A 13,521-nucleotide genomic window follows, 5' to 3' on the forward strand; every position below is an offset into this window, starting at 1 on the left:
GGAATCGTCACATGTCAAGGGAGACCAGTTTGGAGAAGTTCAGAAGGGGGCAGACATTATCCATACAATAGAAGCACTATTTATTACGAACAGATTTGTTTTTGAAACAACCAGGACGAAAGGAAAAACAGGGTGATGCATTTTCAATATTGAATATGGGATGATAACTTGTAGACAAAGTCTAATCCTGCTACAGTACTTTAAGCACGGGAACCGCCGTTCGATGCCCGTCCTTAGGAAAGTAACACATAGCGCGTCAGAGACTGTTCTTGAACCAGTACAGACGGACAGGTCTAACGTAGGAGGGATGATCGGGTTTACCATTCTATTATCCTATTTGCCCATTCACAATTTTTTTTGTTTTTTTTTTTTTTTTTTTTTTTTTTTTTTTTTTTTTTTTTTTTTAAGAGGTTTGACAGAGGGAACTTTAACTGCTATGGTCTTATCGTCCCGAAATCGAGGAGAGAAGGAAGACAGGATAGGAGAAAGCCAGCCGTTTCCGAGAACGAACATTATCCCATCAGGATAAAATCCGCCCCGGGCGGGAATCGAACCCGCGGCCTAGCGCTTACAAGGCAGACGCACTACCAACTAAGCTAACTAGGCTGGCAAGGAAGACAAAATAGGAGAAAGCCAGCCGTTTCGAAGTAAGTACTTGGCTCTCTGACAATCGTTTAGCCTTGTTAGAACAACAATATGAAAATCTCTGAAAGAGATTTTATTAAAACACCTTTCCATTGAAATCGACCTCTGCATTGGAAATGCAAACATACTCCCATATAGGTACAGTACATATACAAATCCAAACAAATTACTACCTAAACGAAACGCTCAAAAAATCAAAAAAGTTACAAAATCCATCCAACCATCCATTCCAAATCCGCCTGCAAGGGGGATCTCTAAAAATTTAAAAACTTTTCAAATCAAAAAGCGCTCTCAAAACTACCCTTTCCTTCATCCGTAAAAAGTCGGCAAGACTTGATTAAGTTTTCATCAGATAAACGATTCCTAATATGTTTTCTATAACCCCTCCTTTGGAGTCCTTTGTGTTGTGTACATCTGTGTGATGTTCTTTTTAATTTATGTATTTACCAGCGTTCCCATTCCAGCATTTTTCTCTTCCCCTTTTCATTTCTGTCAACACTTCATAACCTCTTTTTCCTACCCAGTTGTTGAATGTTGATCATTTTTACCCAAATATTTGTATGTTGTCACGCACGCAAATTACGAACCCTTTGTAAAATTTCTACTTCGAGGTAGAAGAAGGAATAATATTTCTAACATGGAATGTTTGAGCAGTGCTGGAAAATCAAGGGCTTTTCCCCAGTGATTATTAATGTATGTATAGGTATCTACGCATATTATTAGTGCTTTAATATTATCAAGGTGATGGTTTAAAATAATTGAAGATACAGATTTTCAAAGCTCTGACCATATATCTAACATTAGATGTGTTCAATATTATCAACTTTCTGTTATTCTTCTCTTCTATTTACCATTTTACAACGTACCACGGTATGATACTACATATTCTTAGGTAAAGTAGGGCAGTATCTTCTAAGTCACTCGATTTCCTACCACTGCTGCTTCTCTAGCTTTATTTTTTGTAAGGTGGGTGAACTTCGCTTCACTGCAAGTAGGGAGGAAGTTAACGTGTTGAACATCTCTCTCCCCCGGAAGAAACGAAAGAAAAAACTTTGTCAAAATCTTCAAAGTATTTTGTCTTCTTACCAGAAACATTGAAATGGATTACGAATTTTCCCCTCATATTGCTTTGGATAATTTGTGCTCTTTTATGTGTTCAAGTGAAATGTGCTCAGAAGAGGTTTGTCCTTTTGAAGATGGTAATTTGCTGATCAAATTCAAGTATTTATTCCTTAATGCCTGGTGGATGTGGTGTGTGGTGGTGGATGTGTGATGGGTGTGGTGTGATGGGATTCAAGTATTTATTCCTTAATGCCTAGCCACCCCGATTAAAATAACATTCTAATACGAATGGGAGTAAAGAGTTCCTTTATCCCAGCAGTAGGCTACTAAATTGAGGACACCAGTACTCGGCTGGGATTGAACCCACGCCCTCCTGATTACCAGGCAACATATATATGCTCTGCTATTATTTTTTCCACAAACCTCACTGAACATGTTCCATTTCCATTTACTCTGAGTGTAAGTTGAATAACTACGTTTTTCATTGATTTATCTAAAAGAGATTGCTATCACAAATATCTTTCATGTGAAGTATGTGAACATGTTACGCTCCAAACACAATGCCCCGCGTCCGATATCCCATATGTTGGTTTCGCGTGTCCCGATGTAATTTAATATCTATTATTTATTGTTGATCCAATGCCGGGGCTATCAACACGATACCTGTAAATATCTTAATTTAATTAAACCCGCTGTTTATCTAGATAGGTATTCTATATACACTAAAAAGCTAACAAGCAGGGCCCGTCCCTCCGGGAATTTTTTAGCCCGTAGTTTATTCGATCGTGATTAGAGAAAATCAGTACCTATGTACCTACCTAGTTTGTATAATATTCAGTTTATTATCATTCTTGATTTGATTTTTTGATTTTACTTTCATGTATAATGATTTAAAATCAAGGCTAGAGCCCGTTCTCCCTTTATTCCCAATATAATGTTGAAGTCACCCATCCATTTATTGGCCTTCCTCGGCGTAGCTTAACATAGGTAACGCTAAAACCGGTCTTAAATTAACGACTGAAGTGTTATCTAAAACTTTCTCGCTTTGAGTTCATAGGTCGTCGCGACAAATTTCAAGATCAGAGCTCAATTGTGTGAGAAAATGTGAAAAAAAAATCCCACAATTACTCAATTAACTTTAAGTCACCCATCCATTTATTGGCTTTGCTCGGCGTAGCTTAACATAGGTGACGCTAAAACCGGTCCTAAATGATCGACTGAAGTGTTATCTAAAACTTTCTCGCTCTGAGTTCATAGGTCGTCGCGACAAATTTCAAGATCAGAGCTCAATTGTGTGAGAAAATGTGAAAAAAAAATCCCACAATTACTCAAATAACTTTAAGTCACCCATCCATTTATTGGCTTTGCTCGGCGTAGCTTAACATAGGTGACGCTAAAACCGGTCCTAAATGATCGACTGAAGTGTTATCTAAAACTTACTCGCTTTGAGTTCATAGGTCGTCGCGACAAATTTCAAGATCAGAGCTCATTTGTGTGAGAAAATGTGAAAAAAAAAATCCCACAATTACTCAATTAACTTTAAGTCACCCATCCATTTATTGACTTTGCTCGGCGTAGCTTAACATAGGTGACGCTAAAACCGGTCTTAAAATAACGACTGAAGTGTTATCTAAAACTTTCTCGCTCTGAGTTCATAGGTCGTCGCGACAAATTTCAAGATCAGAGCTCATTTGTGTGAGAAAATGTGAAAAAAAAAATCCCACAATTACTCAATTAACTTTAAGTCACCCATCCATTTATTGACTTTGCTCGGCGTAGCTTAACATAGGTGACGCTAAAACCGGTCTTAAAATAACGACTGAAGTGTTATCTAAAACTTTCTCGCTCTGAGTTCATAGGTCGTCGCGACAAATTTCAAGATCAGAGCCCAAACCTGGTCCAAACCTATGGAAACAGAGTGACGACACCGAAGCGAATACAATAGTCCGTCCCTTATACCTTTTTATTACTATTGTAATAATAAAGGAAGGACGGACTTAAAAACCCTATCTGATAAAATAGATATATACCTATTGTTCGTAGTATTTATCTAGATATAGCTTGTGTAATTTAATAGCTCGGTGCTAATCATCTTGTTTTCGCCGCCAAGAAATTACTTATCTCACGATCTTGATGAGCTGATGCTTCTGAAAAAACTATAGTTTAGGAACAAAAATACATATAGGTAGGTAAGTAGATGAAATGAACAGAATCAATTGAGAACGGAGAAAAGGAAAATAAAAAAAAGAGAGAGCAAGAGAGAGAGAGAGAGAGAGAGAAAGAGAGAGAGAGAGAAAGAGAGAGAGAAAGAAAGAGAGAGAAAGAGAGAGAGAAAGAAAGAGAGAGAGAGAAAGAGAAAGAGAGAGAGAGAGAAAGAAAGAGAGAGAGAGAGAAAGAGAGAGAGAGAGAAGAGAAAAGAATAGAAGACACCCACTAATTCTCTTGTTATTCAATATTCTTCATCAATACATGATCAAAAGGAAGTCAACAAAACCACCAACACCTTATCCACCACTCCGGAAGGAAATTAAAATCACAACTCTACATTCAATGCGATAAAGATCTCAAAATCCTAATAGTCCTTTTAGAACAGTCTAAACAAGGGTACAAAGATGGGTTGAAAATTGAAAGGGTACCTACAGAAATGTTTTGGAAAGATCCATGGAGAATTTAGAAAGGGTACATTAGGAGGGAGGAGGGTTTAGTAAGGGCAGGGCCGTGTCTGGGATGTACCTATGCTCCAAATTTTCGGAGTTTCGCCTCCGGTAGAGGGTTAAAATGAAGCTCGAGCCCTGGCCCCCTCGGTCCTTAAATACGGCCCTGAAGAAGGGTATATAGGAGGGTTCGAAATTCCGAAGGATACACGGAGGGTTTGGAAGGGTACACAGACGGTTTAGATAGGGTACATAGGGTTTAGGGGGTTTCAAAGGGTACATAGAAAACCCCCAGATCTCCTATAGCTTGAACACTTCAAAACACTTGCCTTTATCATCGCCTATCATCTCCAAACAATCGTAAACATTGGCCGAGATAAGGATCTGGGTCTAGTCAATATTCAGAGAAAGAGGGATTTTGAGAAAATTGAGTTTATATTGAGGTCACTCCATGCTGATGATAACGTCATGTGAGAAGCAATAGTGTTGATAGATTTAAAGTGCAGTGGAAAATGGAGAACAACTTGCGTGGATTTGTTAAACTGGGAGAAAATGGACTAAGATAAATAATTATATATACCTACCTAAGAGATTTTATTTGGATTACTGAAGTGGATCAAGATTCTCTAAGACTGCTCCAAGAACTTTCCCAAAAGCTTAATTAAATTTTATCAACCTTGGTTAGTCTAATCAAAAATCCGGGAAAGCATCGTACCAGGGTTGGTACGTCGCGTCGGGCGTCGGTAGGTTAGTTATTAGATGAAATAGCGATTGCAGAACTAATGGAAATGGGTATCATAATTTGCTCACCAAGGACAAGAACGCCATCAAATACAAGATAGTTCTCGTTCTCAAGACAGTCTTACACACATTTTGGCCAACCAGATTTTTGGAATTAATGCTTGAACGCAAGCTGAGAGCCAGTATTTTGTTCAGAAATATGGGTGTAAGTCAGTGAGACAAAACAATGACGTAAAGAATGTTAATATCCCGGAAAAAAACTCAAATCTAAAATCTTAGAACAAAATGAAGACGTAAAATTTCGGTGAACAAAAGCTCAAATCTCCGCCAGTCTAGTTAGCTTGGTTGGTAGCGCGTCTGCCTTGTAAGCGCTAGGCCGTGGGCTCGATTCCCGCCCGGGCCGGATTTTATCCTGAACGGATAATGTTCTTTCTCGGAACGGCTGGCTTTCTCCTATCCTGTCTCCTCTCTTCGATTTCGGGACGATAAGACCTTAGCAGTTACAGTCCCCTCTGTCAAACCTCATAAAAAAAGAGGTTCTTTCCCTCCCTCTATCCAAGCTCTTCAAAAAGTTCCTTCCCTCTATCCATTATCCAATCTCTTCAAAAAGCTCAAATCTCCCAGAGTTCACGAAAGAAATTCTTACGACGCTCCACCGGAAAAGATCAATGAAGAAAAACATTTACTTGGAGCTTCCTCAGAGCGGAGCGTTAAATATTTAATAGGCAACCTCGATGAACATTTTCTCCCAGTTAATTTTCCCTCGAGATCGTGAGCAGAGGGAAAATCAAAAATTATGGCAAGATAGAAGTTAGTGATGAAGGGAACGTTAAAAGAAGGGAAGGGAAAAGAAGAGAAACGGAGGGGAAAGTAAGAGGAAAAGAGGGATTGAGAAGATGTTCTACGATGGTGGAAGAAAGGGAAGAGAAGATTCCCAGGGTCGGTTCTATGGGAATAATTAAAGGCCTAAACAACACCCCCAGAAACGCTAGACCAAATACTCTAGCAACATTGAAGGGGTCTCAATGTTAGATCAGTTTTAAAGACGTATTATCATGGTAGTCCTCAAATAGGTATGACAAATTTTAGATGAAATTAGCTTTTAAATTTAAAAATCAATGACACACACAATTTTTTATCCTTTATCCTTAGTCCTTATAATTGCTAATCGTTTTCAGGAATTAATAGTGGTAGTACAATACATACAGGGAATCGAATAAAAAGCGGCTATTTGCTCGACTCAACTCAAAAAATCACCGAATTTCTCAGAAGCCCGAATACAAAATTTCAACCTCTCCGTCCCTTTGCAACCACGCCTGGCAATTTCGGAGGGGAAAGTAAGAGGAAAAGAGGGATTGAGAAGATGTTCTACGATGTTGGAAGAAAGGGAAGAGAAGATTCCCAGGGTCGGTTCTATGGGGATAGATAAAGGCCTAAACAACACCCCCAGAAACGCTAGACCAAAAACTCTAGCAACATTGAAGGGGTCTCAATGTTAGATCAGTTTTAAAGACGTATCATCATGGTAGTCCTCAAATGTGACAATTTTAGATGAAATTAGCTTTTAAATTTAAAAATCAATGACACACACTTTTTTTATCCTTTGTCCTTATAATTGCTAATCGTTTTAAGGAATTAATAGTGGTAATACAATACATACAGGGAATCGAATAAAAAGCGGCTATTTGCTCAACTCAACTCAAAAAATCACCGAATTTCTCAGAAGCCCGAATACAAAATTTCAACCTCTCCGTCCCTTTGCAACCACGCCTGGCAATTTCCCTTCTTCTTCGCCTCCTCCTTATTCTTCTTCTTCTCCTTTTTCTTCTCCTTCTTCTCCTCCTCCTTCTTCTTCTCTTTCCTGGCAATTTTCCAAGATGGAAATCTCGGGTGTAAAATTCATTTAGGTATTATTATTATTATCATCATGGCCCTCGTACTAAATACATAATTAAATGGTTCTAAGACTATGGCGTTCCAAGTTTGCCTTTCTTCCTCTTCCCTTCCTTTATTTCTTTTTTCTCCTCCTCCTCCTCCTTCTTCTTCCCCTTCTTCTTCGCCTCCTCCTTATTCTTCTTCTTCTCCTTTTTCTTCTCCTTCTTCTCCTCCTCCTTCTTCTTCTCTTTCTTCTTCTTCTCCTTCTACTTCTCCTTCTTCTTCTTCTTCTCCTTCTTCTCCTCCTCCTTCTTCTTCCTCTTCTTCTTCTCCTCCTTCTTCTTCTTCTCCTCCTTCCTCTTCTTCTCCTTCTTCTCCTCCTTCTTCTTCTCCTCCTCCTTCTTCTCCTTCTCCCTCTTTTTCTTCCCCTCCTCCTCCTTCTTCTTATTCTTCTTCTCCTTCTTCTTCTTCTTCCTTTTCCCTCCCAGTTCTCTCGCTTTTTTCCGTGCGCGTTGTTAAATAATTCACAATCATCTTGTCTTTATTGCCGTTCACTTTAAAGTTGGAAAAGAGACTATGGTGCTCTAAGTTTGCCTTTCTTCCTCTTCCCTTTCTTTATTCCTTTTTTCTCCTCCTCCTCCTTCTTCTTCTTCTCCTCCTTCTTCTTCTTCTCCTTCTGCTTCTTCCCCTTCTTCTTCGCCTCCTCCTCCTCCTTCTTCTTCTTCTCCTCCTCCTCCTCCTCCTCCTCCTTCTTCTTGTCCTTCTTCTCCTCCTTCTTCTTCATCTTCTTTTTCTCCTCCTTCTTCTTCTTCTCCTCCTTTTTCTTCTTCTCTTCCTTTTCCTTCCCAGTTCTCTCGCTTTTTTCCGTGCGCGTTGTTAAATAATTCACAATCATCTTGTCTTTATTGCCGTTCACTTTAAAGTTGGAAAACTTTCCCCATCTTTCTCTCTCTCTTTCCCTCTCTCTCTCAGCTTCCATCTTCTAACTTCTAATACCTTTATAATACTCCCACTTTAGCTCGCCGGCTATATCTATTCCCTCCTTCATTCTCATCCTTCCCTTTGCGAGAGTTTCAAATATAGGATCTACGAAAAAAAGTGTCCTTTTACTGTCCACTATCATGGCCAGTGCGATCGACCTACTGCCCGTAGTGTTAAAGCTCCTTAAAGAGGAAAAGAAGAAGAAAAAGAAAAAAAAAAAAATACCCTGGCCTGTACTTCCATCCATGATGATGATATTTTGAAGGATTTGTGGAGGTAAGAAAATTTCGATTGGAAGACACCAAAGGTGGCAAAAAGCAGTTAGCTTTTTTCATTGTTATACAAAATACAAATACTTTTTGAAGATCTATCAAATGCTACCGTTCCGAATTTGTATGACATTTCCAGGACATTCAAAGAATCACTTCGTCGCATTAAAGCCTCAGATGTCAATAATGTTCCACAAAAATGACTCTCATTGGACACATTTTTATGCCTCAGTCAGGACTCTAACTCTGCTTACGAGAAATAAGGAAGTCAAAGAAAATGGACTTACGAGAAATAAGAAAATTAAAGATTTAATTATCTGTAAGGGACAAAATGATTTCGCAGTCGCAGCCCACAACCAGATTTCACCCATAGTAGCCACTTGGGGAATTCTTCGTACCAGCACCAATAATAGACCGCATTAACCTCAATGACCCCAAAGTATCGTTTACCACACCCTGTACGTTAAACGAATAATGGTTCCCTTCATCCCTGTACTCAATTATCGCGTGAAAATTTTCTCCAAATGCATCCTCTCTTTTCTTCTCCGAAAACCCCACAACAGCGCATGCGTACAAACAACACAAGGGATATGCTGGGAAAATCTTCCCTCCGAGTAATTTTCCAGACTGTATTTGTAATAATATCACAACAAAACAGGAATAGGGGAGATTTCCAAAATGGAATAATTCCATAAAGGGAAAAACGCATCGGGAAAATGATTTAATGTGATTTTAATTTGCTCTTTTTTGATACCTTTTTCGCTTTTTCATTCGATAATTCGGATGGGGATATTGTGCTAAGGGTTCTCAAGGTAATAGGCTGTGAGAGTTTCAGCAGGGAGGGTGGCTTTCTTGCTGATGTTTGCGGGAACAATATTGATGTCATTAGGAATGATTTTGTAGCGGATGGCATGGGTTTGCAGTTTGCATCGGAGCTACTTTTTGATATTTGGAAACGCATGTAATGAGTTGTAATGGTGTGCATTGGATATGGATATATCTTTTGGGAGTTTGGACTTATTGCGTCTTCATTTGTTTGGCAATTTTGATATTATTCAGAGTTTGCAGATGTGCAAATCACGAGCGAGACAGCCGTTTGGCTACAAGATATCTCTTCACATTCCCAATTAACAAAAAATACATGATGCAGATCAGTAAATGCCGAGATTGTAGGTCGTATCACGGTATCAACGGGTGCAAAAAGGATTAAAGTAAAAGGCATAGGTATCTGGAATCTTCAGTATGCAGTAGGTATGAATGTGAATAGTTAACATCCACCAATTCCAAACAATAAGTGGACTTTCCCCATCAGTATCTGTAGAACTGCAAACACAGTTATAGCCCAGGAAAATGACCTGGGATTCCAACCATTCTCAAGATAGCACATAAAAGATCAAAACCCATAAAGAGCCAAACAATATAAAACCCTTCTAAAAACCGCCTTCCAAACCTATCTCATGATATAAAACTAACATAAGCACCAAGCAGGAGGTTATAGAATCACTTACACTCGTATTTATGAACAAGAATGATCGTTCTTAGATCAGTCTCAAGTCAAAATTGACCAATCAAATGCTGTGAGACTATGCTTAGCACGAACTTAAGAGCCAGCATTTTGTTCATAAATATGGGTGTTATGTGTGAAGTGTATTAAGGCACTTAAGTGAAGTGTCGTACTCTATTAACGGCCTTATATTGGAGAAAGCACTCAAATGCTGAGATGCCACATACCCTTTTTATACCACGTTCTGTGCTCGGTTTCTTATAGATATGGCGCTTTTATTGGCAATACTGTGACGTTTTCATGGGAAGATAGGTGGAATCGAGTTGTTTTTATCTCGCCTTTTTTTTATATTTTTATCCTGGTGAAAATTGTTTGCTTAGGAAACCTGATGGTATATCGAGATAGGCAAAGAGAACAGGGGAAAAAATCTCTAGTCTACGTTTTGTAGGCACCACATAATCTAATATTAAAAAGTTAGAACTTTTAAGGGTGGACACAACACTTGGTAAAACAAATTAAAATCAATAATAAATTCCAAACCTTTTGAGAATTACGCCCTAACTAATAATAAGTAATTCAGTAAATCAAATTGCCCACCAATTTTCCATTTGCTTGAAATCAAATCACAGGAGTTTTGGCACGTCCACCAATTTGAAACCATTCCTTCTTCACTACTTATAAAAAGAAGAAAAAAGGCATATGAGTGAATAATGATATCCCTATAATAATACTTTCACTTGTCATATTAAACAGCAGATTTCCTGCCCTCTACTAAACTCTCCATCACTTCGAAAAAACCTCAGCTTCCTGGATTCGTCACATTTTCTCACACAAATGAGCTCTGATCTTGAAATTTGTCGCGACGACCTATAAACTCAAAGCGAGAAAGTTTTATGATTCAGCGACAATTTAAGACCGGTTTTAGCGTCACCTATGTTAAGCTACGCCGAGCAAGGCCAATAATTGGATGGGTGACTTGAACACTATATTGGGAATAAAGGGAGAACGGGCTCTAGTCTTGATTTTAAATCATTACATGAAAGTAAAATCAAAAAATCAAATGAAGAATAATAATAAACTGAATATTAAACAAATTAGGTAGGTACATAGGTACTGATTTCTCTAATCACGATCGAATATGTTAATATACTGAATATTAAACAAATTAGGTAGGTACATAGGTAGGTATTCTTTAACCACGATCGAATAAACTACGGGCTAAAAAATTATTATAATAAACTGAATATTAAACAAATTAGGTAGGTACATAGGTAGATAGGTACTGATTTTCTCTAATCACTATACGGACTTAAAAATTCCCGGAGGGACGGACCCTGCTTGTTTATTCTATTCTATTCTAATTTACTAATTTTCATTTTGATTTTATCTGACTATCTGATTTACATTTACAATTCGATTAATGCTGTGCGTATTAGGTATCAATAAATATTGATTTACCTAGTTTTGTAGGTTTGACGGATGAATAAATGATTTTAATTTCAACAAGTCCATTGAAAAGTATGTTGTGTACTTGGTACAGAAAAGTGCTTAAAAGTGCTTAGTATGGCTGCAAATAATCGCATTGTGCTTGAATTCCAACAAAAGGAAACATATTTAAATATATTTTATTTCAAGCTGAGCACCCTTTGATTGCAATTGAATTGAGAGCTATTGGAAGCAATTGCTGCAATATGTATTGTAATTGCTGGGATATGTATTGTAGTAGGTATTTGTGTAGTTTTAGGCATAATCCCTCCCAGGCACCCTGATGTGTCTCTTTCTCTCTTTGTAGATAGGCCAATCGTCAATAGCTTGCAATAGAATGGATTTTTTTTTTCCAGATTAAAATAATTCTGTTCGTTTTTCAAATGTCCCCCTCTTCATTGAGAGGGGTCGACTTTAAATATCCCTTATAATAATAGAGGTAGGAGATGAAGCTTACAATTTGTAACAGACTAATCAGGAGAAATATTAGAGGTGTGTTGAATATTTCTTGTGTATATTTTTCTTTTCAGCCATTTTTGTTTCTACGAGTTAGCAACGATTTATATTTTCTATCTGTTTAAGAGGGGTAGGATTATGGCCTATACCTAGTCAATGCAGACCGGAACACCAGAAGGCAATATAGGTCGCACACGATTTTGGACACGGAGAGTAGGTAAGTATATAGCAGAGGTCGGTTTCAAATTACCAAAAAAGAAAATATGGAAGAGAAAGAAGAGAACGTCTTATTGTAAGAGAATGTTAGTGATTTCGGACACTGAAAGTAGGTAATTAAAGCAGAAGTCGATTTCAAATTGCAAAAATAAAATATGAAAATGTTGGTTATGAAAAAATAAAATATGAAAATCTTAAAATGTTGTCTTAAGAGTTGGTTAATGGTTAAGTTGGCTTACCTGGATAACATGGTTGTATCACCGGGGGCATGAGGATGCATTGAAGCTAAAGTTGCAGCCGCTAGAGCCGCAGAATTTTGAAAGTGCAATTCCGTCTGGTTATTGGCATGACTGTTTTTATTCCTACTATCCTTGCCCAGGATATTTGATATGGAGAAAGACGTGTAGTTAAGTTTGTTGATGGTTTTGCTATCCAGTCCATTCGGGGATTTCCGTGGTGACGGTAAGTTGGGCAGGTTCATGTTGTCAGGCAGATATCTGAACCGGAAGGATGTTCTGGTAATTTTGAAAATCTTGTGGTGACAATATCCGACCGAAATAAAGAAGGGATGGACAAAAAAGATGGAAAGTGGATAAACGTTGCTTTGGCAGTGTAAGAAATAGGTTATGTAAATTTTAAATTTACCTGCCAAATTAATATCTACTCGTCCACCAAAACTTCTTTTTAGTAAAATAATGAAGTTAGGCTAAACGTAGAACGTGTCAGGTGTTAGAAAGAAAAACAACTTCTCTGACACAAGGCTCATCCTCTAATTTTCCATTCTTTAATTTAATTTAAAAAAAAAAGAAGTTTTGGCACATCCAATAATAGATATTGTACCTACCTATAGTAAATGAAGAAAAGAAATAAAAATAAATAAAAATGCGTCCAAAGTTCAAGTCAATTAGTCCAGTAAAAGTAGCTCCGAAATTTTAGTAAAATAATGAAGTTTGGCTAAACGTAGAACGTGTCAGGTGTTAGAAAGAAAAACAACTTCTCTGACACAAGGCTCATCCTCTAATTTTCCATTCTTTAATTTATTTTAAAAAAAGAAGTTTTGGCACATCCAATAATAGATATTGTACCTATAGTAAATGAAGAAAAGAAATAAAAATAAATAAAAATGCGTCCAAAGTTCAAGTCAATTAGTCCAGTAAAAGTAGCTCCGAAATTAGTTACAAGAGAAAAAGATGACCCATACAACTTATTACAAACACAGAGCTCTCATGTTGAATAAAAACTCTAAATACTCTCGTCAAAAACCACTCGAAACACGTGGGGGGAGCGCGGACATATTCCCCACCCTGTATACAAATGTTTAAAGCTACAAAATTTCACATGAGAGAGAGAAAAAAAAGAGGGTTGTAATTTGGGGGAGGAGCCTAAAACGAGAAAAGTGTTAAAAAGCTATTATATTATCCCTCTCGCTAGGACGGGAATAAGAGATAGCATCGCACAAACATTTGTTCAGGGTGAAACGCGGGGAGAAAAGAGGGAAGAATTGGAGGGGAAGAAAAAAAAATCCCAAAGTCTCCACACCTCCTGAGTGGTGGGTAAAAAAACGAGCAATAACTTTGTAAAAAAAAGAAAATTGGTGTTTGAGATGTGATTACATTATTTTTTTGTTTCTCAT

The 13,521-nt window shown here is 37.7% G+C and overlaps 1 protein-coding gene across 1 annotated transcript in view; it reads right to left on the reverse strand.

The window, feature by feature from the left end:
- LOC103513452 overlaps positions 1-12,369 on the reverse strand; it is a 47,824-nt gene extending 35,455 nt beyond the window's left edge. Inside the window, exon 1 of the mRNA XM_026826640.1 lies at positions 12,128-12,369. Within this exon, the coding sequence (XP_026682441.1) occupies positions 12,128-12,369 (242 nt within the window). The remainder of the gene's footprint in view (positions 1-12,127) is intronic.
- Positions 12,370-13,521: the final 1,152 nt, after the last annotated feature.

This window comes from Diaphorina citri, unplaced genomic scaffold, assembly GCF_000475195.1.
Source record: "Diaphorina citri unplaced genomic scaffold, Diaci psyllid genome assembly version 1.1 scaffold971, whole genome shotgun sequence".
In the NCBI taxonomy this organism is placed as follows: Eukaryota; Metazoa; Arthropoda; class Insecta; order Hemiptera; family Psyllidae; genus Diaphorina; species Diaphorina citri.